Source organism: Bactrocera dorsalis, chromosome 4 (assembly GCF_023373825.1).
Source record: "Bactrocera dorsalis isolate Fly_Bdor chromosome 4, ASM2337382v1, whole genome shotgun sequence".
Lineage (NCBI taxonomy): Eukaryota > Metazoa > Arthropoda > Insecta > Diptera > Tephritidae > Bactrocera > Bactrocera dorsalis.
In genome coordinates this window covers 14,446,221-14,473,138 of record NC_064306.1, presented here as the reverse complement: position 1 = coordinate 14,473,138, position 26,918 = coordinate 14,446,221, and the positions used below count along the sequence as shown (strand labels likewise).

Below are 26,918 nucleotides of genomic sequence, written 5' to 3'. Positions count from 1 at the left end.
CTTTAATTATAGAATGTTGGTACGCACATTTTACTGAATTCCCTCTGGTTGCTCTACTATGGCTGTTCGGTTCAATGGCCTATTCGTTTGTAAACGGATTTTTTCCACCCTTTAAAGCAATATGAAGTTAAAGTATGTGTCGCAAATTAAGAATAAATGAAAAATATAATATATTTATATTAGGGTTTTTTGAAGAATGTACTACAGTACTTACCCACACAACTATTTGAAAATAAATTAAAAATTTACTTTGAAGATGTGTATTAAAATTAGTTTATTTTTAATTAAATAATATTTTATTAACTTTTTTTTTATAAAATTTCCGATTAAATTACGTAGAACCATATTAATTAATCTCTTGATGCCTTTATGCACATCTCTCTAAATGTGGACGAAGCATAATCAATATCAATGTATTAACAATGTGTAGTGCATTTGCGATAAAAGTAAATAAAGTAGCCGGGCTTTTCTGTGTTTGATGCCATATCTTGTTAAATATACGCTTGGCAAGATGTTTTTCAACATTTTTCAATTTCGGAACGACTTTTCGTAAGCATTCTTTCACTTTCGTAATATAAAAAATTTAAGTACTTTCATTTTAATATTTTTAGTCTTAATGTGTGGTAGTGGTTTTTTTTTATAATTTCTTTTTGTTGTCAACAGGCAACTGATAAAAATAAATATATAATTGAAGACGTAACTGATTTTTGCAATTGAGAATCGTACTTAACGTTAAATGTTAGTAAATAAATGGTATATAAATTTAATTATCATGGCGTTGAAGTTGTTGATGAGAAAGACAATTGAAAATACTTTATTTGTATGCTAATAATGGCAAAACTTGTTTTAAACATGTGAATATATATACAATATATGAATACTGCTAATCGAATTTTCGATAGAAAACAATAATGACCACCTGGATATTATTATTTTTTTTTTTAATTTGCGAAGAATTTCTAAAAACAAATATTTAACTGATTTTAATTGAATTATAAATAATAAAAACATTTAATTTGAGTGGTAATTTCTTAATCACAGAAACAAATATCTCACTTTAGTTCCTTTAACAAAAAATCCATAGCATCCATTTTTATTTGCTTGTTGGATTCAAACCATATTGTATTTTAAAATTACTATAGTGGTCGAAGATCCACAGATGCGATTATTCATAATGTTAAAACAATTTAAAAAATAAATTCTAAAACAGATTAAAAAATTAAATAAGCTTTTTTAAAACTCTCCGACACTTTAACATTGCATTTGGACAAAATTATGCTTTTATACGCCTTTCTGGTTAAACCGATTATAGCATTAGTTAAAGGTTTCTCTGTTCCGGGTGGTTATGCAATTTTAGGCAACGTAAATTATTGATATAATTTCATGATTTATCCGCATATGAATTTATTTTCAGCAGATGTTTCAAGATTTTTATGTTTCTTCTCTGTACATATATTCATCGTATGTTTGTTACGTATTTATGCTTAAGTCCATCGATTTAGAATATCCATGCGCAGGCAATTCATTTGTATTAGTTCAGTTGTCATGTTTTTGTTGTTGTCATAATGGAATTTAATGTTGTTGTTTTATATATTTTTGTTTAAAGTTCAATAATTTTTTTCAATATTAATTAGTATTATATTTAAGCAAACTTAAAAACTTTTGACATTTCCTGTTATTAACTACTGACAGTATGATCCTAATATATGTATGTAAATATACATACTTACATGCTATGGATAAATGTTGTATGCGTTGTGCACTTAACTTTTATTTATGTATGTTAATAAATATTAAATTGATTATGCTGTTACTTTTAGGCGACATATGTATATAATTTTGTTTCTGACTATCCATGCTGCAATGCTAAGTGACAACGATTTAGCTAATATCGCATGTCATTAACACTCTCATTTACTCTTTTTCAATTTAGCACACAATTCTTGACTCATTTTCAATTTTGCTCCGATGTTTGTATATTGACGTCACTAAGTGAATGCATGAATTCTGATTTATTGTTTACAGATTTCGCATCTAACTAAAGTTTCGCCGTTATGTTGGCATTTATCCATACTGAAAGTTTTTCTGGTAGTTGTTGCATGTATGGATTTCGGTCAGAGATCTTTAAGCAAAGCGCTTTTAGCATTCTTTAGTTTGTCTAGTCGCTTCAGCAGGTGATTATTTGAAGTTTCCAATTCCTCCATACGTTCCATGGCTTCACGATTCTATAAAAAAATATCCAATTTAGCTATTGTCAATAACTTTACATTATATATAATAAGTTTATAAAAAATTCAACACTTTGAGGTTAATCGAGTACATAAGTAAATAATTTTAGAAAATGCATTGTAACAAAAAACCAACTTAGCGGAAAAAACAAAATAAAAACAAAAAAATAATAATAATTTAAATACTTGCAAAATTATTCGACATTATAAAAATAAAAATGTCAAGGCACATAAAGTATTATAATTTATTTTATACATATGTTGATTAGTGAAAAAGGGGAAGCCACGAATGAATTCATGAGCGATTTTTCGATGATCCTCATGTATTTATTTACTCGGCTGTCTCAGAATAAACTGTATGAAATGATAAAAAACTTAAACTATACTATCAAAAGAAAAATTAAATTTAAAATTTTTACTTTATGTAATAAAAAGAAAAAAAAAACTAATTTATTTTTATATTTTTGATTACACGCAAATTTTCTTCCGAATTTTTTCATTCCAAATACAAATATGCACGGTTATTAGAAATACAACGCTCTTAGAACTTTTATTACAATAACTCACATATTTGCCGATAAATGGGGTATAAAGTCACCCGGAAGTTCGAAAATCTTAATATTAGGTATATGGGCGCTCAGGGAATTATTAACTCGATTCCACCCATTTGTAACACATAGACATACTACTATCAAGAAAGAAAATGTCTCACATATTGACAGATCTTTTCGGTGAAAAGTCAACCATAAGTTTTTGTATACATAATTGAACGATAAGTGATTTTTTATTGTAGCCCTTCGACTTTTACAAATGAAGCAGTTTTCAGATGATTTTCAAATTATTAGCTTTATTAAAGCTGGTATAATCATTGAAATTTATTTGATAAAATCACTTTTTCGGGTTTTTTCAATGATATACGTCCAATTACATTTCAATAAATTACATCTTTAATTCCACTCTAAGAATGGGTTTTAAGCTCTCTCTGACTGAGTGTGTGTTCGTGACACCTGTGGCTATGTGCAAACTATATTCATAAAAATATACCTTTAAAAAGAATCACGCATTAAATAAATTTAATTTTTTATATACATTTATTGTATTTCTCTAGCTCCCTCTCTCTCTCTAGCGAATTGCATTTTTTCTTATATGTGTATATAACAACTATTTTTTTTTTGGCCTAATGAAAATAATAATTGTTTTGAATATTAATGACGATAAATTTATAATTGAACTATATTTTTATTTTCCTGAAATATTTCGACTAAATTTGACCTTTATTTAGGATTTTCTTTCTTCATGCACTTAACGATACAGTTAGAACTTTTATTAATTAGGAAATTCGGGGAACAAACCACATGTATATATTTTGAAATATATAACTATACCGTAAGTAACATGGTTCTTAATGAATTATTTATGTATGTATGTTTGGATTGAAGCGTTTAGGTTTTTGCTTTAGATAACTATAAAAACGATTTACTCTTATCTATTGGCAATGACATTCATCCCAAAAATGTATAACTAATAATTCCTATATTAAATTGGAAAAATATATATTTTAATAAATATTTTGAAATAAATCTATTTGAGTATATATAATATTGTAATTGAATTCTTACTTCTCTTTGCAGTTTTCTCCGTTCTATTTTAAGTTCAGCTTCAGCTTTTTCAGCCGCTTCCGCTGTACTTTTATAACGTATAACTTGCGTTTCTGAACGTGCCAAGCTCGCTTGTAAGCTGGCGATTTCTTGTTCAGCCTTTTGCAGTTTATACTTGTAGTCTGATATTATTTTATTCGCCTCCCCTAAGTATGAATTACAAAATAAACTTTGTTAGCATCTGAAATACTTTTAGCAAATAAGCTGTCTCTTACTCTGAGCTTCATAATCTTCGTCAGAACCTGTTGGTCCGTTAAGTGAATTGGACCGGCCCTTGCCTTGGCTCTTGTAATTTTCTAATGTTTCCTGCAGTTTTTGCACTTCTGCTAAAAGTTGTTGTTTCTCCTCGCTGAACTTTTTCAGTCGCACATCTGGCAGCATAAATATTTGTATATACACATTCTTGCAATATATTTATGTACACTAAATAGTAATACAAACCTAATGAGCCTTGCACTGAACCTAACAGCTGAGCATTTTCAACACTGACTAGAGCACGTTTTGCGTCGGTACCGTCTTCATTCTCTACGGCTACAATAACTAACCCCTGATCCGCGATTAGTTTGTCGCGTTCAGTTAGTTGACCTTGCACCAATTTAAGCTCTTCACTTAATTTATCCAGATTTCTTTTCAGCGCATTGCATTCACGTGACTTATCCTTAAATTCACGCTGAAGCTGCGCATAAGATTCTTCCACTTCCTCTAGTTTATCCTTCAAGAGTTGTATTTGATACGTTTGCGAAGCGCGTTCATTATCCAACTGGGCATTGGCTATCATGGCCTTTCGAAACCTTTCCTCAACATCCTGCATTTTAATAGAAAAAAATTCGTAAAATTAGCAACTTTCCGGTTTAGTTCCCTACACTCACCTTGAGTTCATGTCGTATATCACGCAGACTGCGGCCTTCTTCCTCTAGTGAGTCTTCACTGCTGCGTCGTGATGACATCGAGTTGGCTCGTGTGCTGTTAAGCACTGCACCGAGCGGTGAACTGCCGACGCCGGTGGCGAGCCGTGACCGCGATAATGGGTCGATGCCGCTCGAGGTATGCATGTCAAAAACACGGTCTGCATTTTGCTCTTGCTCCTTCTGTTGGCGTTCCAACTCGCGCATCCGTATTTCGCGTGCCTCAGCGCGCGCTTGTCGTCGAGCAGCCAAACGGGCCTCGGCCTGTAATTAATAGAATATAAGTAAATGTATTTCTGCAACAAAAATTGTATGTTTAGTAATATTAAATGAATTTATATGATCAACAAATGGTAGATATGTGCATAGAATAAGTTTTTCACTCCACAACAGTCGAACCTACGTGGTTAGAAATACACTTGCACAGCGGCCCAATGTCTATCCTATACTTCTCTCCGGTCGGATTTAGAATACCGCCCCAGGATTTCAGGATTATAATGGGTATGGTGGGATAGAAGAGTTCCTTCAGATAAATTATATATATAGTTTTCGAGATATTTGCGTCTAAAGTTGAAAATTACCAATAGTTCAAGTACATATTTTTTATATTTAAAATTAATTTTATACCTATATTTTACATTATATAGTGCAAAAGTAGTTTTAATACTATTTATTATTAATATTTAACTTATTGTTCAATTCAATTTATTTAACAGTAACAAAAGAGTTATAGACTGTTAAGTAATCAGTGCTAAAAAAGAAACTCGACACACCTCGCTGTTGGACCGACCAGGCCAACACAAAAATTAGTGGAAGCGCGTCTGAAGGCCGCCAACGAAAGGAATTTTTCACGAAAAAAAATCTTGACACACTGCGTTTTGGACCGACCAAGGTTATTTTTTTGAAGAGCAGCCGAAGGCTGCCAACGGAAAAAGGAGTTTTACGTGAAAAAAAACTTGACACATCCCAGTGGCGGGTAATAAAAAGATTTTTTTTCGATAGACAACTGCAAAAAGACTTTTTTGGGTATAATATATTTCCTTTATTTTTTATTGATTTAGTGGTGGTAATTTTCAACATTAAACGCAACTATATATATTCTTAATCTGGAGAACCACCTCTATCCGACCATACCCATTTTATTCCTGAAATCCTGAGACGGTATGCTAAAGTTTTCCCCTTCTTTCTGCCACACAGACTCGCATAGGCCCATCACTCTGAAAAATTCCAGAATTGGTGGGTGCTATTATGATTCCTATTCTGTTACATATATAGATCCATGGGCCTAGTCTTGGTCTACAGACTGCTATGCAGTATTGAGTTCACTTAGTCTACATAACTTTTTAACATTCTCGTTAAATAAGAACATATCTTTGAAAACAAAGTGCACGAATACAGATAAATAATTGAGTTCCAGTGACATTTCATTGATTTTTCGATTACTTTCCGATATATCTTATATAGTATATATAATGATAGAAGCATATAGAAACTTTTCTATCATTCTTGTTTAAAGTATACACAAATACGGCAACAAAACAATTGAAGACCAATTGACGGAAATAAAACACTTATTACACTTTGAAAGGTAAATAATGACATATACAAGATTAGATATAATAAAAATGCTACTCATAAACATTTCGAACAACTTTCAATATTCTGTAGAAAAATATGTTTCGAGAATTTTTTTTAAATTTGAAAAAAAAAACATACTACATACATAAGTATACATATAAAGAAAGAAAAAGAGGACATAGGAGTTTCCCACATAAACTGAAGATATTGGGTGTAATCCGGTATTTAGGTTCGACGATCAAGGGTATAATAAGAAAGTTAAAATGTTATGTTCGATTAACATGTATGAACAGAAAATATGCACATTTTGAGCATGTAATACAAAGGAAACAAACAACGTAGAATATGCTGAGGAGTAAATAAGTTATGTAGAAAAATTAAAAAGAATATTTCAATAATTCTTTAAAAAAAATTGTTGAGTTTCCAATTGCATATTTTGGGCTAGGCGTAGAAATACCACAGTAGGCCACACTTCTGAAATTAAGAAAAATTATGAGAAATGTTATGTTTTGTGTTATTACTTCTTCAATCACACTACCCCCGCCGTTTTTGTGGTGTATCTGGTGTTATGTGTCTGACCCCAGGGGCGATTGACAAGTGATTTGTTATCGGATCCAATACGATTTACCTTTGTTTCATAGCTCCATAAGAAAATTCTTGCCCAAAATTTGTCGTCATTTCCTAAATGTTCTTTAGCAATGTTCAGCAGAGCTCTTATGTTTCGTTGGGCATCAATGGTTGTTTTCGGCTTATTCTTCCAAACAATTGAGCATTATTGAGACGCCTTCGTCTACTAGTTACGCTAATCCCAAATTTCTCATATACCACATTTCGGCCATACTCTATCAGCATATTCCGTTGCTTTAGGTGCAGAATTTTGCTGCACGTAAAATTGCGTATTTTTTATTTTTAAGAAAATGTCAAATTTTGTGAAGACATTTTGGAAAATAAAAATATTTTTCATACAAGAACATGTATTTGATCGTTCAGTTTGCCTTGCAGCTATACATATGTTAGCGTGATCGAATCACCAGTTGATATAAATAATAATAAAAATGAAGAAGTGTATATGAATATCATTAAACATTTTATTCGCATTAAAGTAACCGTGATTATTTTTCTTTTTTATGATAAATTAAAAGTTCTTAATCTACAAGGCTGTTCTACTGGTTCCGACAAATGAGCAGTAACTTGACGATAAAAGGACGAAATTTTAGACCGATAGACAGACGAACATTACTAATCGACTTAGCTCGTTCAATTACATATGTATATAGCTTAATAGAATAGCTAATTTCTATTTTTTTGTTTTATAAATCGATAAATGTTTAAGACTTTCGCAAAAAATTGCAATAACACTGAGTCATTGAGATATTGGCGCCTTATCGCAAGCGTTAAATAAATGCTAGATTATTTTCAACAAAGACAAAAAGAATGCAAGTTATTTCCAAGCATTTATATATATGTATATAAACATATATAGGTATACACACAGTTTTGGCTTGAAGTTTTAAGCAGCAATTTTATCAAGTATTATACTAACTGCAGTCACACTTTTTGAAAACTATTTGTTTACACCTTTTTCAATTAAAGCACGGACGGCTAATGAATGTGTGCACATACACATGCACATAAGGGTGTACATATGTATGTTTGCACAATTTAACGATGGTTATACGTTAAGCAAACACAGTCACTTGAAGATTACGTCATCACTAAGCTTAATAATTTGCCTAAAAACATACGACGAAGTTTTGAATATTATTGCATAAAGATTGGTCTGTTAATATTCATAAAAAAAAACAGCAATCATGAACAATATACATATTGTATATTAATTGGGATGTATACATACATATATACATATGTAGTATACATATGTATGTATACATACATATGTAAACAGATACAAAACCATGCTCATTAATAAGTTAATTTAAATGCATTGCATAATATAATTTGTAAAAGCTAAAATCTAATGAATCACAAACGATTGTTGCTGATGACTTGTTTGCTCGCAAGAAAATGTAATACGTCTTAAAAGGACGTTATGTCGATAGCCAATCTCATAGAAAACATTTCCTAAATAATTTTCCAAATCAACTGTTGTGGAAACTGACTTTTCTGACCAATTTTTTTATAGCGTCAGAGATAACTATCACGGCAGCCGGTTCTACATTATCGATATCATCAACTTTTTTTACTGTTAAGCGCTGCAAAGAGTAACCGCTTTAGCAATAGCATGACTTCGTACGTCCTCTATAGACACATAGTACGTACATATATGTATGAATACATAAGTAAGTTTGAGGTTGAATGAGAATACAAGGTGAAAAACGTTAATTACTCACTTTGAAACTTTATAAACTTTAGCACATTTTGTAGTAAAATGTGCAATTTTCGCTACTTCCCATTTATAGTTTTACAACACTATTTGCATAATTGAAATTAACACATAATAAATACATGCCACATTGAGAATTAGACAAAAAATAAGAACATTGCAGAACAATGGCAGTTTAACTCAATATAGTGTGGTTTCAGAAAAGATGCCATGTAAAATTCAAAGCCGTTTCTGACACAAATAAAATTTTCACCTTTGTTTACAATTTCGGTGTTAATTTATATTAATAATCATTATATGTTCTAGAAAAACAATGTATTATACAAATTTGAAATGTCAGATCTCCATGTTTATTTAACAATAATTGTGAAAAAATATATAAAACCTTAGTCCTAATTTTAAAATGAAAGCGAACGAAACCGATTGAAGCGCTGAACCCGGTTTAGTATGAAAATAATATTTTCCAGTAAAATAAATTTATTATTAAAATTATTATTACTGAAACTTATTTTGAAAACCGAAAGCAGAAAGCGTTTCATTTCTGTTTTGATACCAAATAATAACATTGCACAATTCCCACAACAGATGGTTCTACCGGAATTGACCAAGATTTTATCCGACCGAAGGCCGCTTTCTAAGCCTGTTTAAAAAAATTATTGTAGTATTGTTTTACAACCCACTTTAAATGCGTATAACATTTTTAAGTTTGTTAAAGGTTCTGTTCACAGTTCATACGAGTAGAATGGAATGTAAGTGGAGAGTAACTTACAGTCTGTCAAGTCAAAGCGTTCGCTCTAATTCCTTCGCGAGCACAAAGGTTCAGTTCACGTTAAACGCCATGAGTGCTAAGTACGTGTCGCGCTACTAGGCTGTGTTCCTTTACATCCACCCGAAATGTCGCGTTCAGCGGCTGCTAAATATATGAGAAAGTCGAAGGCATTTGTACAGAAGTGGATACAGCGATATATAGTGGCTAAAAATGTGGATGATTTACCAGAACGTGGTTCGATAGGAAAAGTAAACAAAAAAGATGAAAAAAGAATAGTGAATCTGTCTTCGCGGAATTCTGCTTTAACACAGCGGCAAGGACAGGCAAAATTAATGGCAAAAGGTTTAGATATATCCTACGAAACAATCCGAACCCTTCTTCATACTCATGACCTGAAATGGTGCCACACAATGAAAAAGCTCTGTTGACTGAAAACTTGTGACAAAGGGCTCGCTTGGGCGCATGAGAATATTGATAAAGATTTTGAAAATGTCATTTTTACTGATGAATGTTCTATATGGGCACGTTCTGTCCTCACGCGAGCCTGGTCAACTTCCACCAATAGGCAATCTGTAATTTCGATTGATCGGAATCAAGTTCTTGTTGTTTTTATTTGACAAGATATTTTCACGAAATTAATCTCCTAACACAATGTTCAGATCGGAATACTATAGCATATATGTAGCTGCCATACAAACTGATCGACCGAAATCAAGTACTTGTACGGAAACTTTTTTATTTTAAGAGATCTTCTTCTTCATTGGCGTAGACACCGCTGACGCGATTATAGCCGAGTTAACAACAGCGCGCCAGTGGTTTCTTCTTTTCGCTACGTGGCGCCAATTGGATATTCCAAGCGATATTCTGGGTAGCCTAAGAACATCCGTTTGAAGGCGAGCTAAAGTCACAAGGTGAAATATCTCCTACACAGGGTTGTGCGCTGTGTTTGGGACGCGCCACGAAATAAACGCCCCCAATGAAAAGATTTGCCAAGGCAACGTTACATTTTTTGAATAAAATTTTCATATCGAGTCACTATAGCATATAGCAGCCATACACACTGAGCGATCCAGTTTTTGTAAGGAATCTTTTGTATTTGTAAAGAGTATTTTAGCTATATTATATTTATTTACTTTTGTTTGGCCAATATTTTTGGCAAATGATTTGCGGGAAATCGTCTTTTGAAGACTTTCAGAAAGATTTTTTCGATTAGAGCTCAAAATGATGCATTTGAATTTAGAGTATGAGAAAGTTCCGCCAAAATATTACTTTTAAAATTTTACTATAATCACTTTCAACTTAATTTAATTGTAGATATAAATATGTATGCTCATATTGCATCTGTGTATTTAAAAATACATATTTATATTCAAGGTACTGTAAAAAAGTTGAGGAAACCTTCAACATTAGTTAAATCAACTGCGTGTATTACTATGTAATTTGTAAAGAATAAATAAACCTAATCAGCATTTACTTGAATGTAGGTATATACATACATATGCATATGTATGTATATATGAACTAAAATGTACGCTAGTTAAATGTACCCCATTGAGCGATGAAGTAATACTGTTATATGTTTAATTGCATCTTTACGAGCATTACATTTCTACATACATACATTCAATAAAGAAGCAAAATTACGAAACTAAATTTGAATGATTATTTCTTTAAAAATACGATGAATTTTATCACATAGGATGATAATCTTGAGTATGTTATGCCTCACTATACTGCTTCATGAAATGAGATATCTACAAATGACATAATTGAAGGCTGCCTGTAAGATCAGCTGTCATCTATACGTACATACATACATCCAAAGCTATTTTTGTGTGTTTATACTTGATCTCCAATATTAAAAAGAATAATAATTCAATTTGGATGCGCACAACAGAACATCTTACCCTAAATGAGTAAACACATGAATGTGTGCACTAATCAATGCAAATATTTGCTTACAATACGATTGGCTTCTCCCAGGAACTGTACAATTAATTCATCTTCGGGCTCATCGGAATAATAATAACCTTCATCACCATGATCATTGTTGCTAGCAACTCCGGCATCATCAACAACATTTTTATTGTTGCTTTCTATGCGTGTTGTGGAACTACTTTTTAACAATGGATTAGGCTCAGCTTCAACATCAACTATACATTGCGGTGTTATGGGACAATATGAGTCAACGCCAACTTCACTTGCGTTTGGTTGGCCGGTGTCGCTACACAACGCTAAGTTAGTCGGTGTAACTTTTTGCTTATCACTTGCACTGTTTGGCGCATTATCAGTGCTCACAATTGGCACATAATCACTGTCGTCGTTGTTCGCAACAACGTTCGTTGATCTTGTTTTATTGTCATGAGAATTCGTGTCGGTTACATGGGTACTAAGAGAAAATGTACCGGTAATATTTGCACATGCTTCACCCTTCTTGTCCGCATCTTGTGCGATGGGAAGATCATGAGTGTTATATTTTTGAATGTTCGCATTTCTTTCGACATTGTCGTTAACGCCGCTGTTTACGTCGACGACTTCGTCGTCGTCGCTAGCATTTAACTCGTCTAACAGGTCAGCTTCGCTATAGTCGAATCCCTCCTCGATGATTTCATCATTACTATTCGTACTAATGCTTGTTGTGTACTTTTTATTTAAACCACAATCGTTGTTTGTTTGATGTTTTTCCTTATTAGATGTATCTGTGGAATCTGTGCTCATACAATCATCATCACCAACATGGGACAGGACGTTATTGTTTAGAGCATCTGACATATTGTGACAATTTCGTTTATTTTTTGTTTTACTATCACATTTAAAATTTTGTAAATGAATTTCTTAGCACATTGAAACTGGTTAGCCCTTGAGCTCAATTTTTTTTTTATTATTTAAGTTTTTGTATTTGTATTTTTTGTATGCCTTTGCAGGTTGCGCGCCGAACTGGCGGAGTTAGTTGTCAACACAATTAAATAGCAGACTTATATAATATTTTAAACATTTTACAAAAACAACAAACAGTATTAACGTTCTTTTTGTTCACTTTTTTCCATTTGTTTATAAATTTTTTGCCTCTTGGAATGTGATAAGTAAATTTTCGTTGTTTTTTTAACGATTTAGTACGAAGACATGCGGTTAGTACGTATTCACTTCACCAACGACTAGCAACTGACTGAAGACTCGCTTGATTGGCTCTAGAGAGTGCGAACTTCCAGTACGAAGAAGAGCTAAGTATGTCGACGGGGATTAGCGCTAGAGCTCAAATTTAAACAAATGTCGATGACAACAACGATATTCAAAACGACAAATGGCAGAGCAAGTAGAATATAAAGTCGCCGTTTTGAAATATGGTAAATTATACTTGAATGAAATGTAAAGTTTGAGAAGAGAGCACTGCGCTCGTTTGTTGGGTTGATCGATTGCTTGGGTTGAATCACCGATATAGTTAGCGATGAAAAACGAACGCACAAGAGCGCAGAGGGGTAAAAGAGTACCGAATAGTGGAGTGCTGAGTAACTTTAGTTAACACATGTTTGTACCAATGTTGGTAAGAGCATTAGGGTAAACCAGATGAATTATTTGTATGCAAGATCAAAGGTACAGGAAATTAGCGAAAAAAATTCTGTCAAATATTTATTTAAATAAAGTAATGACTATGATTTTTTTAAATTTTCCTTACAGATTATGGTAAAAACTAAGAATTTTTTAAATAACTTGTCCGTTATATCAGCAAAAGGTTTAGTTGTATGCAAGATCAGATGATTTTTCTATTTTCCTTACAGAATATGGTAACCAAAAATTTTTTTAAAATTAAAATATCTTCTCTCTTATATTAACACGTTGACGGACACTTGCGTCTATAGCCGTCAAAGCGAAGTTCACTGTGGCATGACGGCGACAGCCGTCTAAAACGAAACGGTCGTTTACAGACACTGCGGCGATCGCAGCACAAATGTGCATTTACCGGCGTACAAGTAGAAGCCTATTGTCGTGTTTTGGAAACAATTGGAAACAACCTAATTAAAGGTGCTGAATTATTCAAAATTAAGTTTATTTAAGCAGAAATAGTAAAACTATACTTTAAATATTCTAAAAATTACAATAACACATAGTGTCAATTTTCGAACTTTACTTGTTCCTACTGTCCGTCAATGTGTTAACAAATAATTTCAGAGAATTTCGAACTACTCTAATTATTGCCAAGCATTTTTATACAATTGGTATACCTTGACGATTTTTGTGCGTACACCGGCCCATACATAAGTATGTACATATATTTCGTATAGACGTATATGCAATATGTATATTTTTGCTAGGCAGGTATGAAAATTACTCAAGAGGTCCAACGTTTGATATGTCTCACTTTCGTTGTTGGTGTTGTCTTCAGTTATAGAGGCAGCGAAAACAAGTAAAGGTAAACAGAATCGCTGAATTAAAAACTCATCCAGCTTAGATGATCATTTAATAATATTTGAGATCAATGATACAAAATAATAAAAAATGTCTTATTTAACATACTCCAAGAGAAAATAATTTAGAGGCGTTAAATCGCATGATCTGCGCGGCCATTTTCCTGGGTAATTTTTCGAAATTAACGAGTCGCCAAACTTGGCACACAATGCGTACATGTTTAAACGTGAAACATGAGGCGGCGCACCAGAGATCATTCGCGTCGATTTTATCAAATTACGGTTGGTTAACATCGATGTTTTCTGCTTCATTTTAAAAGAGTTTTCGGACATGCAATTGCGTTTCCTGAACCTCACGAGGAGGACTGAACACACTGGCAAAGTTTTTCACAAATTTTGGTAGACGTTGTATATGTACATATGTATAATTTTATAGTTTATTTGCTTTGAGTTAACAGTTTTCGTGTCCATCTCGGTTACATAGGCTTCATTGTCTTGGGAATGGAATCTGCAACAAATTTTACCATACTTCCCTATTTGACATAAAATTCGGGATCGTTCCGATTTTGAATATCTGTCTGTTATGGGGACTGTATGGTTTAGGGATTTTCAAACTGTGAAGTATTTTGAATAACATGATAAGCCTAATACTGCCTTTAGTGGGGCTGCTTGGGTCCGACGCTTCTGCGTTTACCATTTCAACCAAGCACTTGAGATAAATTCTAACGAAAATATGTTGGATTAAAATGAACTTTGTAATAGGTCTTATATTTGTCGATCGTTGTAAAATTGATTCTTATAACATTTTTCTAATACTAACATACTACTATTTTAATATTCAATTTTGTCTAAAAAGAATGCCAGGATGCAGAGCAATTTAAGATTTATTTATATCTTGACAGTCTAATTTCGTTGTTTTAACTGCCGATTTGACAATTTTAAATTGCTGGATTAAAATATAATTTGTTATTGCGAGTCATTTTTAAAGATTGTATCTTTCTTTATAATGACAAATTAATTATAATATATGGATAAACTAGGCATATACCATAATGCCGATCAAGATACCGAAAATTCAAATCACCGACAATTTGAAACATATACACGAAGAAAATAAGGTAATACACTTAATAAAAAATGGTTTATTTGGTTAAAGTACGGTTAAAGTAGAAAACACCACCAACCGAATCTTAAACTTCTGTATTTAATTGAGTAATTATTTATTCATTTTAAACATTTTTGCTATTCACAAAAAAATTTCCCCGGTTTTAGCACTACATACATATGTATTATATATGGAAGTTACTGATAGCTAATATATGTTCCGGAATATTTTATTATTAGGAAGTTATGAATGTTATCATAATCATTTAGCAATAATCTCAACCGTTCCAACGACAGTTGGGTCTACGTAACCGGAATGCATCCACATTTTTTATTCAATCAAAGACTGTCAACTCGGCAGAATTCTTTTGCTACAACAAGAACAGCAATATCCTCAACGAATGACATGAATAATTCGTCATAGTGAAATGTACAACTTGATTAGTTTAGTAAATTTACTCACTTCTTTTGCTATTTGATCCAGTGCTTGATCTTCAGCATTTATGCGTGAATTACCTCGGCGCCTGCCAACAGCGCCACTGCTGTCCATATCTTCAAAAACCTGGTATTTTATTATATACCAGTAAAGAATTTAACCTAGGAGAATATAGAATCTCATCAATATAAAACATATTAAAAACGTACATATACATATTTCATACTCAAATACTTGTGATATAAATGTAAAGCGAAAAAGTGGAATTGTCAATAATGGTGTTGGTTTGCGCATTGCCGTATAGTTAATCGAATTGGAAGTTAGTCGCACCCAGTTGCAGCTTCTATACTAGCAATGTTCATTCTAATTTGAAGCCTTTTAGGGGTTTTCATGACATATTTTATTTACGTTCATATATTATATAAATGCCCATGTTTATCAATTTAACTAATACACTACTCAAGGATGTAAACCGACCAATCAGAGTATTTTAGAGAATTCTCAATATGTTTTAAAACAATAGATGTAGGCTTATAAGATTTAAGGCGACTAATTCATTGAACACAATTTTTAACTCAAACTTATAGATTCAAACGATTTATTTTAAAGGATAAAGAAGTTATATCATTGATTGACACATGAGTTTTTCTTCAACAAAGAACAATAAAAACGAGATTGACAAAACAGAATATTGCTTTCTTAAGTTGCGGCCAACACCTTATGCTTTTGTACGTCATTCTTATAGGACATTAATAAGCAGATCATTAAGCATGAATCTTGTAGAAAAAACTATAAGGGGTGATAACAAAGTTATTAACTGATTTAGGAATTAGTTTCACTTTTTGTAAATGTTTTAATTGCCCCACATTTATATTCGTTTGAAACTATTATCTTCACTACCGCCCCCTCCAAGTAATCTTTCATTACTTTTCTCCTCTTACACTGCCCGTACGTTCGAAATCTATCACATCAACGTCACTCACTCGGTAAATTTCTACCATCAAACACTGCCGGCAATGAGGCTAAAAAGTCCAATCTGTAACAAGAAAACGCACATTTAACTTACAAACCAAGGCTGCTGCTGCTAAATTTAAAGTTTGAAGTATTTCGCTTTATTTTTGTGTTTTCTTTCCGGAATTTGTCGGTCGGGTTTTTAAGATTTTGGCACACACACACTCTGACAGAAATACAAAAGCTGATTTCCAGTGTTGCAGATCCATTTTACAAATATCAATGCTGCCAAAACTCTTCTGTGGAAAATGAGATGCCACACCAACTAAAAAATGTAGTTCATAAACTATCAATTTACAAAACATATATAGATAATAAAAAAATGTTTAAATTAATTATTTAACGAACATTTTAACGTACATTGGTTAGTTTAAAATTTAGACTTGAGAACTCATAAATAATTTCATTTACATAAAACACAAAACCTACAAAAGTGATTAAAAATAATGTTGTTACTTTTATAAAAATTTATCTTTTTTGTTTTATAAATTAGCGAAATGTTTAATTGTTTTCAGTACCAAAATTTCCATATGTTCATTCATTCATTTAATAAGTATGTAGGGTCGATTAATACGAGATAGATTTCGTATCGTTCGCAAAATGCCAAAAAGGCACATCCCTAACGACAAACGACAGAATTAATTCACAATAATTTGTCACTTGCGTGAATGCATCATATCGTGGTTTTCTGATGTTGGTTTATTAAAATTGTTTTTATACATTTATACTTTTTTGGAGAACTAACTACTAAAAATGAGAAATACGATTGTGTTCAGATAAGAAACCAAGTGTTAAAATAATTTAATAAATAGGAACCCTTGTGGATATACTAATTTAGTCTTTTACCGGGAAATACCAAGAACTGTAGAAAGGTCAATTAGTTGGAAGTGAACGACATTGCCTTTATATCATAATGTCCAAGTCCTATTCGGGGTGAGTAGTACTTATGTCACTTTTGTAAATATATTTTACAATAATATTTTAGGAGAGACCGTGAAAGGGAACGAGACCGCGACAGGGACCGTGAAAGAGAGCGAGAGAAGGAAAGGGAACGTGAAAAACGCCGGTATTCCAGAAGTAGATCAAGATCTCCTAAAGAAAGCAAATCTTTTCGAAATGACAATGGAAACGGTAGAGGTCGTGATGACCGTAAAAAAGACAGAGAGCGAGAGCAAAGAGAAATTGAAAGGAGTAGACGGGAAGATAAACGACGAAAGCGTTCTAGATCAAAATCCATTCCTAAAGATTATGAACGAGAGAAATCGTAAGTATTCTGCTTTACAAAAATATAATAATTCAACTGATGTTATTCCATGCTTAGGAGATTCTTTGATCGTGATAGAGAAAACGCAAGAGAACGTGAACGAGATAGGGATCGTGAACGAGAGCAACGTGAACGGGAAAGAGAGCGAGAAAGAGATAGAGATCGGGCTCGTGATCGGGAACGTGATCGTGAGCGCGATCGTGATCGGGACCGTGAACGGGAACGAGAACGAGATCAGGATCGTGACGCGGAAATAGACAGTAGGCGTAATACTGTGCAACCCATAGTAAAGACAGTCGTTGAGGAGCCCAGTAGCTCTTCAGAGGAAGAATTAGACAAAGAAGAGGAACAACGTCGCCTTGAGCAAGAGATGATAAAACGAAGGGAACGCATTGAACGCTGGCGTGCTGAACGAAAACTGAAGGAACTAGAAATCAATAAAAAAGAACTAAAACCTCTGCCAATACCAATACCATCTAGCACTTCCAAAAAGTGGAGTTTGGAAGATGAGTCTGAAGAAGAAGATAACAACGGTAATCCAGCAGTGCCAGCAACTGATATTAAGAAAGAGCCAGATTCTCCGCCCGCGAAATTTTTACGTTTGAAAAAATTGCAAGAGGATGATGAAGATGAAAACGAAGAAAAACCAAAAATTAAAAAGCTATCCAAACTTGATGATGACGAGAATGATGATGATAAAGCAACAAAAAAAGAAGTTGATGAAAATGACGATATCGATCCTTTAGATGCGTATATGCAGGAAGTTGACAAGGAAGTGCGAAACGTGAATCATATTGTAACACAACCCAAGAAACAGCAAGGCGTTGTCATTCTCACGGGTGTAGCTAAAAAGAGTACAGAAAAAGCTAACAAAGGCGAACTAATTGAACAAAACATGGACAGTCTGGAATATTCTAGTGAGGAGGAATTGGAAGACATTAAAGATACTGCCGCCAATTTAGCCAACAAGCACCGAAAAGAATTAGCTAAAATCGATCATTCGGGCGTAAATTATGCACCATTTCGTAAAAACTTCTACGTTGAAGTACCAGAGTTGGCGCGCATGTCCCAACAAGAAGTAGACAAATATCGTGCCGATCTAGAAGGAATTCAAGTTAAAGGGAAGGGTTGTCCGAAGCCTATCAAGGTAAACATTTCCTATACAAATTTATATATTCACAAAACAAATTTATCGAACAAATTTAGTTTAACATTTATAATTTTGCATTCTTGCTTTGTCTATGTTTTATGCGGTTAAATTCTAAAAGCGATATTTTGCCATTGGTTGACTGAAATATGAGGAGTTTAGTACCCATATTTGTACTTGTATATACAATTATTGTTCATGGTAAATTAAGTGTTTCAACTACAATTAAATTTTTTCCCTCTAACTGATATATGTATATGCACATACATATGTATGTTTATAATTTGTTTCGGTTTCTTTTGCGTAGACCTGGGCACAATGTGGAGTGAGCAAGAAAGAAATGGATATTTTGCGCAAACTAGGGTTCGAGAAACCAACACCCATCCAATGTCAGGCGATTCCGGCAATTATGTCTGGACGAGATTTGATAGGTATTGCTAAAACTGGCAGTGGCAAAACGCTCGCATTCATTTTACCAATGTTTAGGCATATACTGGATCAGCCGCCATTAGAGGATGGTGATGGAGCTGTCGCTATTATCATGGCACCAACCCGTGAGCTATGTATGCAAATCGGCAAGGACATACGTAAATTCTCGAAAAGTATTGGACTACGCCCTGTCTGCGTGTACGGTGGCACTGGTATATCGGAACAGATAGCTGAATTGAAACGTGGCGCAGAAATCATTGTCTGCACACCCGGGCGTATGATCGACATGCTGGCGGCCAATTCTGGCCGTGTCACAAATTTACGCAGGGTGACGTACATTGTTCTGGATGAAGCTGATCGCATGTTTGATATGGGTTTTGAACCGCAAGTGATGCGCATAATCGATAATGTGCGCCCAGATAGGCAAACGGTAATGTTCAGTGCAACATTCCCACGGCAAATGGAGGCATTAGCACGTCGCATACTTAAAAAGCCCATTGAAGTAATTGTCGGTGGGCGTTCGGTGGTGTGCAAAGATGTTGAACAGAATGTAGCCATACTAGAAGACGAGGCAAAATTCTTCAAACTTCTCGAATTGCTCGGTGTGTATCAAGAGCATGGTAGTATAATTGTGTTTGTGGATAAGCAAGAGAATGCCGATATATTGTTGCGAGATCTTATGAAAGCTTCGTACCCGTGTATGAGTTTACATGGTGGGATTGACCAGTTTGATCGCGACTCTACAATACTTGATTTTAAATCGGGAAAAGTTCGTTTATTAATTGCAACATCTGTGGCTGCACGCGGTTTGGATGTGAAAGACTTGATACTTGTAGTAAATTATGACGTACCAAATCACTATGAAGACTATGTTCACAGGTAAAATTGTATATTTGATTTACTACAATATTTACTAATAATATCATTTGAATTTTTAGATGTGGGCGCACCGGACGTGCCGGAAAAAAGGGCTGCGCTTGGACTTTTCTCACTGCAGAACAAGCACGTTATGCTGGTGACATTATACGTGCATTGGAATTATCCGAGGCGAAAGTTCCTGAAGATTTACAAAAGTTATGGACTGAGTACAAAACAGCACAAGAAGCCGAAGGCAAGAAAGTTCATACTGGTGGTGGCTTTAGTGGAAAGGGCTTTAAGTTTGATGAACAAGAAGCTAACGCCGCAAAGGAGAGCAAAAAGTTGCAGAAAGCGGCACTTGGGCTGGCAGATTCGGATGATGAGGAGGATATTGAACAGGATATTGATCAACAAATTGAACAAATATTTGCAGCGAAACGAACAGTTAAAGATACCTCGGTACCAATACCAGCAGTAGCGGTGACTTCCACCACGGGTACCACGACTTCCACAGTCAGCAACGTTACAATTGCCATTTCTGGTTCAGACAAGTTAGAATTGGCTAAACGTCTCGCTTCGAAGATAAGTACAACAAAGAATTTAATGGCGGACGGTAAACCACAAGTGTCTGCGGAAACTATATTAAAGGGCGGCAACACAGGACAACCTATGATAACGGCACGTTCAGTAGTAGAACAATTAGCTGCTAAATTAAATAACAAATTGAATTATCAGCCAAAAGATGATGAGGATGGCTCCAATCCTTTGCTACCAAATCAACCAAATTCCTTCACAAAGTATGAAGAAGAACTGGAAATTAATGATTTCCCACAGCAAGCTCGTTGGAAGGTCACATCCAAAGAAGCATTAGCTCAAATATCAGAATATTCCGAAGCTGGACTAACTGTTCGCGGTACCTACGTGCCACCCGGTAAAAATCCACCTGAAGGTGAACGTAAATTATACTTGGCGATCGAAAGCTGTAGTGAATTGGCTGTACAAAAGGCAAAACGTGAAATAACGCGTCTTATCAAGGAGGAACTACTGAAATTAAGCTCAGCGCATCACGTTTTTAACAAAGGCAGATATAAGGTGCTCTAGTCGTTCGTAATAATAAGAACCTTTTGTAGAACCTAAACATCAAATATAATAATAAATTAGTTATCAGGATATACAAATCACACGTGAATTTTTGATTATTATGTAAGTATTTGGGAATAATTTTATAGATGCATAAATTATGTCTAAGTAAAAAATTAGTTTGTTGCTAAGTCCGGTAAAGGAAAAACAGAGAATGTTAGAATCAAATCGAAATTCCTGGGTAACATATGACATTCTATAAACAACTTGGATACAGTAACGTAATTCTTGATACCGATGCCTCTTAAGTTTTTTATCTAGTAAACTTATGATTTTACTTAAGCAATATGGTTTTATTGTATTATATGTCTGTTTTTTATATTGTTTATAAAAGCTTTACACACACATAATTATATATGTGAATAGGTGTGACCGCTTGGTTGTGTTGAAGCGGCAGAAATCTGCCGACATTACAGTCCTTAACCGGATAAAAAATCCGTGTCAGTTTCGATTATGTAGATCCCACTGTCGTCGGAACGGTACGACCGTTTGGTTTTTCAGATGTTTTCAAATCTTTGAATGACCAAAGCAAATAAATATATAATTATGTTTTATAAAGTACATATTATATATCAATAAAATATAAATATATGTATATGTAATACAAACATTACTTTATTATATACTCTAAAACATTTCATGCAATTCATCATGAAATAGTGCTTTGATATATAATATATAGAATATATCTAAATTATATGCAGATTAGTTTCTGCCATGTAAATAAACGAATCTGTAAGCGTACATTTCTTGGCATTGAAATTAACATCGTTGAGAAATCATTTAACCCTTAAATACTCAATTTTTGCAATTTTCGACTTTTCTGATGTTAAGTTTGGTGAAATGCGCTAATAAGTTCTTATGGTGAAATCGGTAGATCATGAACTTTCTCTATTAATCACCTTCTGTGATGACGTCATGGCACAGGGTGCACAAAATGCAAATGTTTATGTAAGAGTTTAATAATGTGGCAACTTTCATATTGAACCTGTTGCATTGTTGCCAACTTTTTTAAAACAAATATTTAAATTTTGACAACTTCAATTGAAACCGTCCATTAACCGCGGAGAAAATAATTCAATTTGCTTACAATTTCTAATAAAATATATAAACTATTGAAATTGGTGTATTTTAAAGAATGGACGCTGCGGCATTATTTGTGCAGCCACAAACGGTAAAAGATTTACCGAACAAATGTTGCAAAGACCAAAAGCAAAGTCGTTCTTGTGATTATACAAAAATATCAGGAATTTTAACATTTGTACAGGAGGAACATGCCGCTTACAAATACACCGTTTATCGATGCGCCTCTAAAATTATAAGCCTTCAAAAACTTTTATTTAGTAAGCACAAACATCAATATTTTATCATAATTTAGTAACTGTTTTGTCTTTGTTAGCTTCAAATATACCATACAAACTTGTACAAGCGTTAATGGGGCGATATAATATACTGGACGTAGATGCTAATTTTATGGTACCCCCGTTCCAGCTGACAACGTTTATTCATGATCTCTACTATGCTTGTGAAACATTAGGACATTTCAATAAATCCACAACATATCGTATTGAAAAGGCAACAAGTGTGTTAGCGACTTTCTTTTGGAATTTATTTGATCCGTGAGAGCACATGTGTATATTTCATTAAATATGTTGGTTAAATATTTAATTTTGATTTTAGGAATCGACGTCATTCCATTTCTGTTTTAGAAATAAAAGTTATGTTTTTGTTACTTTCAAAACATATTGGATTACTTGATTGGAGTGAAGAATTTTATAAATTGCTGCATGATCCTAAGACTATGTGTATTTCAAAGAAAAACTTCGAGTATTTGTTGAATATTTTGACGAAAATGTTTAGCTATATCGGTGAGGAGCTTGCTTATGGTTCTCAAAATAAAACCATTATAATGGAACAGTGCTTTGAGAAGGTCAGACTAGATAAATAAATTACCTCACGTCTGTACAGAGTAGTAAATACACTAAAGTTAAATATTTATTTTTATTTATTTATATTCAGTCACAGAATTCGTATGGCTTAACTGAGGTACAATTTAAAAACTTATGGCATGATAATCGCACAAAGTTTAGCATTTTTGCAAATCTGATAAATTTAATTAAACGCATGCAAGACACTGAAAAAATTACACATAACAAAAACTGTGCTGCTTGCAATATACAAATAATCGGTATACGCTTCAAATGTAGATCGTGCCACGATTTGTCCCTTTGTTTATCCTGTTTCGCAAAGGGTTACGTAAAAGGAAAACATGGCGTAGGGCATCGTCTGACCGAAGTATTCAAAGAGGTAATATTTACTTTATTAAAAATGAATTTTAAATTTGAATATGTATTACTCCGTTTAGGATGAACCGCCCAAGCGTATCTCTTATTTCTTTGCTTCAATTTGCAATTTTTTCAAAATGAAGAAACAAAGCAACGAAGAATCTAAAGGCTTTTGTAATGCAGACGAATCTACTAGTGTTGATGAAACGGAACTGGAAATAATAGCATCTGATCACATAGTAAAAAGTGAAACAATGACCACAGTTGTTGAAGCCAAAACGGATGCAATTGAAAGTAATTATGAGTTTTATAATATTTGTTAAGGCGCCGTCGGACATTTTGACGAGCGAAAAATTGTGGTCGAATATAAGTACGACTCCTTGATTTCGGCTGTATTTAAAAACTTCAATTATTATATATTTCAAAACAGTTTATTTCATTCTTACGTGTGTTCTAGCTTCGATTGCTGGACTTTCAACTAGTGCTTCAACTGCATCAAATGTTTCGGAACATCTGCAGTCTATTATCGATAGGCTATTGCAGCAGAACTCGTGAGTATAAATCCGTACTTATTTGTTGACTTTTCGTTAAAATTTATTGCCTAATATGTGTCGGATTTCTGCTCCTAAACTATTTATGAAATTTCGTGAAACAGTGGTATTGTGAAATAACTAGATCAGACAATAGTAATTCTTCCAATTTTTATTTTATGTCGTTCTAGCAAATTGGAAAAACAAATTAAAATCGTGAAAACTGCGACAAATGAGGAAATTTCCGATTTTCTGCAATCGCATCAAAATTTTCTGATTGGAATCATAAATGAAATGCGAAGGTTTTCGGTAGGAAAAGAACTTAATTAATTTGTTTTTATTTATTTATATACAAAAATGTACAAAATCTGCTTTCAGCAAATATCGAAGTCGTTGAGTTCGTATCCCACGTCGAGCACGCCGAATCGATCCCATTCTGACAAAGGGCATATGCAAAACGTAGCAGCCGCAGTGGACCACTTTAGTGTTATGGGAAGCAATCTAACACATTCGAGTAAGTAATTTTAGGTTTTTTACAGTATATTGTATAAGTTTCGTAATTTTATTAAATGTTGCACAGTTAATGGCGCCGACTTGAATCGAAGTTATTTAGAAGCGAACAAATCGGATGCTTCAGTTAACGATGTGAGTACGTGGTTTAATCAGCGTAGATCTTCGGTTTTAATACCGAACACTACCATCACAGATTATTGTGTAGAAACTGTTCAAGAAATTAGTTCAAAACCTAAGGGAAATGGAACGGAAACAGATGACGAATTTGAAATCGTTGACTTGCGTGATACCGATATGATTAATTTCAAGCTGTTATTGAATAAAGTTAAAGAGATTGTCGAGGACTCTTTTAGTGATAATACTGAATTAGCAGCAGCAACACAAAATTTGGAGAATGTGCTAGACAATATCGTAAAGAATGAGGAGAAGCGTAGAAGCAGCTCTTAATGTAGCAAGTCGATTTATATATGACTATTACAGCTTTGTAATTATGTAATGTGTATGTGTACTGAACAATAAGTGTGTAAGTTAACAGTAGATTGCTAAACATTTTATTAACTTAATAAGTATTTAGTGTAGTTTGTACATACATATAAGCCAGGTTACATATATACTGAACCTAACCTGAAATTCGCCAAAATCAAAACTAAATTTATTGTATAGACGCAAACTCAAATTTATATAAATAATGGTAGTAACTGCAAAAAAATAATTGAGGTGTGTGAAAACATAAAATGTTGGCATTTGCTTTATATGAGAATATTGTTAATAATCTTAATAATATAATAATAATGAAGAAACTTGACAAAAGCCATGTGTATGTTATGACAATTACAATTTACTAACAGTAGAAGACAATATTTACTTACATATATGTATATACTCTAAAAATAAAAAAAAAATGTGTGCTTTATAAATAATAAAGGCAAATCAAAATACGTTAACGTAATTAGAAGTATATTTCCAAAGCGGAACGATATGAAACGAGTTTTTGACAAAAATGTAGCGAATAACCAATGCTGGTGTATTATCGCGATGAAGGAACCAAGAGTTGTTTTCCCATAATTTCGGCCGCGCTGTTGTGAACTCGGCTATAACCGCGTACGCGGTGCTTTCGCCAATACAGAAAAGAAGAATATTTCTCAACATATTATGACTCCCTGTAGCTCGATACACTGGACTCGGCTCCTTCGTAATTATTTTTTTTTTAGAAATTATCGTAGTATAATCTTATTATTAAAGCTGTAAAATTAATAAGGTATACCCTAATACACATATATACCTACATACATGTATTCAATTCAGAACCGAATAAGTTGTATTCTCATTTATGTGTATATTCATTTGTTTATACGGACATACATATATACTAGTATATATTATGCATATATTAACTTTTATCAATGATTGGAAACCACTATCTCATCTCACAGTATTCTCAATAGTAAAGCTTTGCGGGAGTGAGTATCAACTCTATAGTAAAGCTATTTATGTGTGCGTTAAAAATGAGAGAATTCAAAAGCACAAAATTTTAACAAAACTTTCACTGTTGCAACAGGCAGCTTTCTGTATAGTGCTCAAAGTGAATTTGTTAAGAGCGAAATATTTATTTACCAGATTACCTTAGAATGGTTCTATTAAAGGCGACAATTGCGGAGGAAAGGAATAAAGAAACTATTTTCTGCCTCGAAGATGCGGATGTTACAGATGTTTTCTTAAACCATATCTTTGGAAAAATAAAAAATTAGACAATCTATAGCGATGATTTGTGGATGTTTTCAGGAAAAGCACCGTTTTTGCGATGTTTTCCAAACACGCTGTCGAACTACTTACTCCGAGGATTCCTTGTAATTTTGAACACATTTTTAACGCTCTGCTGCTATTTAGCCGAACTCCTGTTTTTATGGTGCCTGACAAATATGTACGGGTTTCCAATACGTTTCGTACGGTTGCTGGTAATTTATAGCTGTATAAAAGCTCGAAAACTATGCTCCAAAACTCCTTTTCAATTTAAAATTTGTATTGAAGCGAGGCGACGTGATTAACTGATGAACGAATATATGGCTGCCAAGTAACTATAACGCTAGTTTAGACGGATCTTGATTAATTGAATTTCTGAGTTCCGAGGAAAGCCGAGTTCGTTAGTATTCCAACGAATATTTAAATTTGAAAGCAAAATATAAAAATATAGAAATCTTATACTTTGATTTGAGGGGAACTAAGTGGACTTGAAATCGGAAACGGTTTTTATCCGGTAATTGTAAATCCTACACTAATAGATGTATAGGTACTACCGTATTTATGTTATGGTACACC

At 33.4% G+C, this 26,918-nt stretch overlaps 3 protein-coding genes across 10 annotated transcripts; 2 read left to right on the top strand and 1 right to left on the bottom strand.

The window, feature by feature from the left end:
* Nucleotides 1-244: 244 nt before the first annotated feature.
* LOC105222961 (leucine-rich repeat flightless-interacting protein 2) lies at nucleotides 245-16,641 on the bottom strand. 7 transcript variants are annotated; one of them, XM_011200535.4, is made up of 7 exons: nucleotides 16,492-16,641; nucleotides 15,453-15,586; nucleotides 4,756-5,055; nucleotides 4,328-4,691; nucleotides 4,102-4,257; nucleotides 3,848-4,032; nucleotides 245-2,225 (listed from the first exon to the last, which is right to left on the bottom strand). In XM_011200535.4, the coding sequence occupies exons 2-7, from the start codon at nucleotides 15,537-15,539 to the stop codon at nucleotides 2,115-2,117; spliced, it is 1,203 nt and encodes a 400-aa protein (XP_011198837.2). In that variant the 5' UTR covers nucleotides 15,540-15,586; nucleotides 16,492-16,641; the 3' UTR covers nucleotides 245-2,114. The 7 variants fall into 7 exon arrangements, 6 of the variants coding, with proteins under 6 accessions (XP_011198837.2, XP_029404819.2, XP_011198838.2 ...); XM_029548959.2 differs by having other exon boundaries at nucleotides 16,481-16,499; XM_011200536.4 differs by lacking the exon at nucleotides 16,492-16,641 and adding an exon at nucleotides 16,409-16,427.
* A 435-nt stretch (nucleotides 16,642-17,076) lies between these two features.
* LOC105222962 (probable ATP-dependent RNA helicase DDX46) lies at nucleotides 17,077-21,286 on the top strand. Its single transcript, XM_011200538.4, has 5 exons — nucleotides 17,077-17,369; nucleotides 17,422-17,700; nucleotides 17,758-18,847; nucleotides 19,155-20,155; nucleotides 20,215-21,286. The coding sequence occupies exons 1-5, from the start codon at nucleotides 17,350-17,352 to the stop codon at nucleotides 21,233-21,235; spliced, it is 3,411 nt and encodes a 1,136-aa protein (XP_011198840.2). The 5' UTR covers nucleotides 17,077-17,349; the 3' UTR covers nucleotides 21,236-21,286.
* A 1,031-nt stretch (nucleotides 21,287-22,317) lies between these two features.
* On the top strand, nucleotides 22,318-25,551 carry LOC105222963 (dystrobrevin beta). 2 transcript variants are annotated; one of them, XM_029548960.2, is made up of 10 exons: nucleotides 22,318-22,617; nucleotides 22,674-22,893; nucleotides 22,955-23,204; nucleotides 23,294-23,581; nucleotides 23,640-23,853; nucleotides 24,017-24,110; nucleotides 24,281-24,398; nucleotides 24,468-24,603; nucleotides 24,670-24,734; nucleotides 24,796-24,944. In XM_029548960.2, exons 1-10 carry the CDS (start codon nucleotides 22,413-22,415, stop codon nucleotides 24,805-24,807), a joined length of 1,602 nt encoding a protein of 533 aa, XP_029404820.2. In that variant the 5' UTR covers nucleotides 22,318-22,412; the 3' UTR covers nucleotides 24,808-24,944. The 2 variants fall into 2 exon arrangements, with proteins under 2 accessions (XP_029404820.2, XP_011198841.2); XM_011200539.4 differs by having other exon boundaries at nucleotides 24,670-25,551.
* The last annotated feature ends 1,367 nt before the right edge of the window (nucleotides 25,552-26,918 follow it).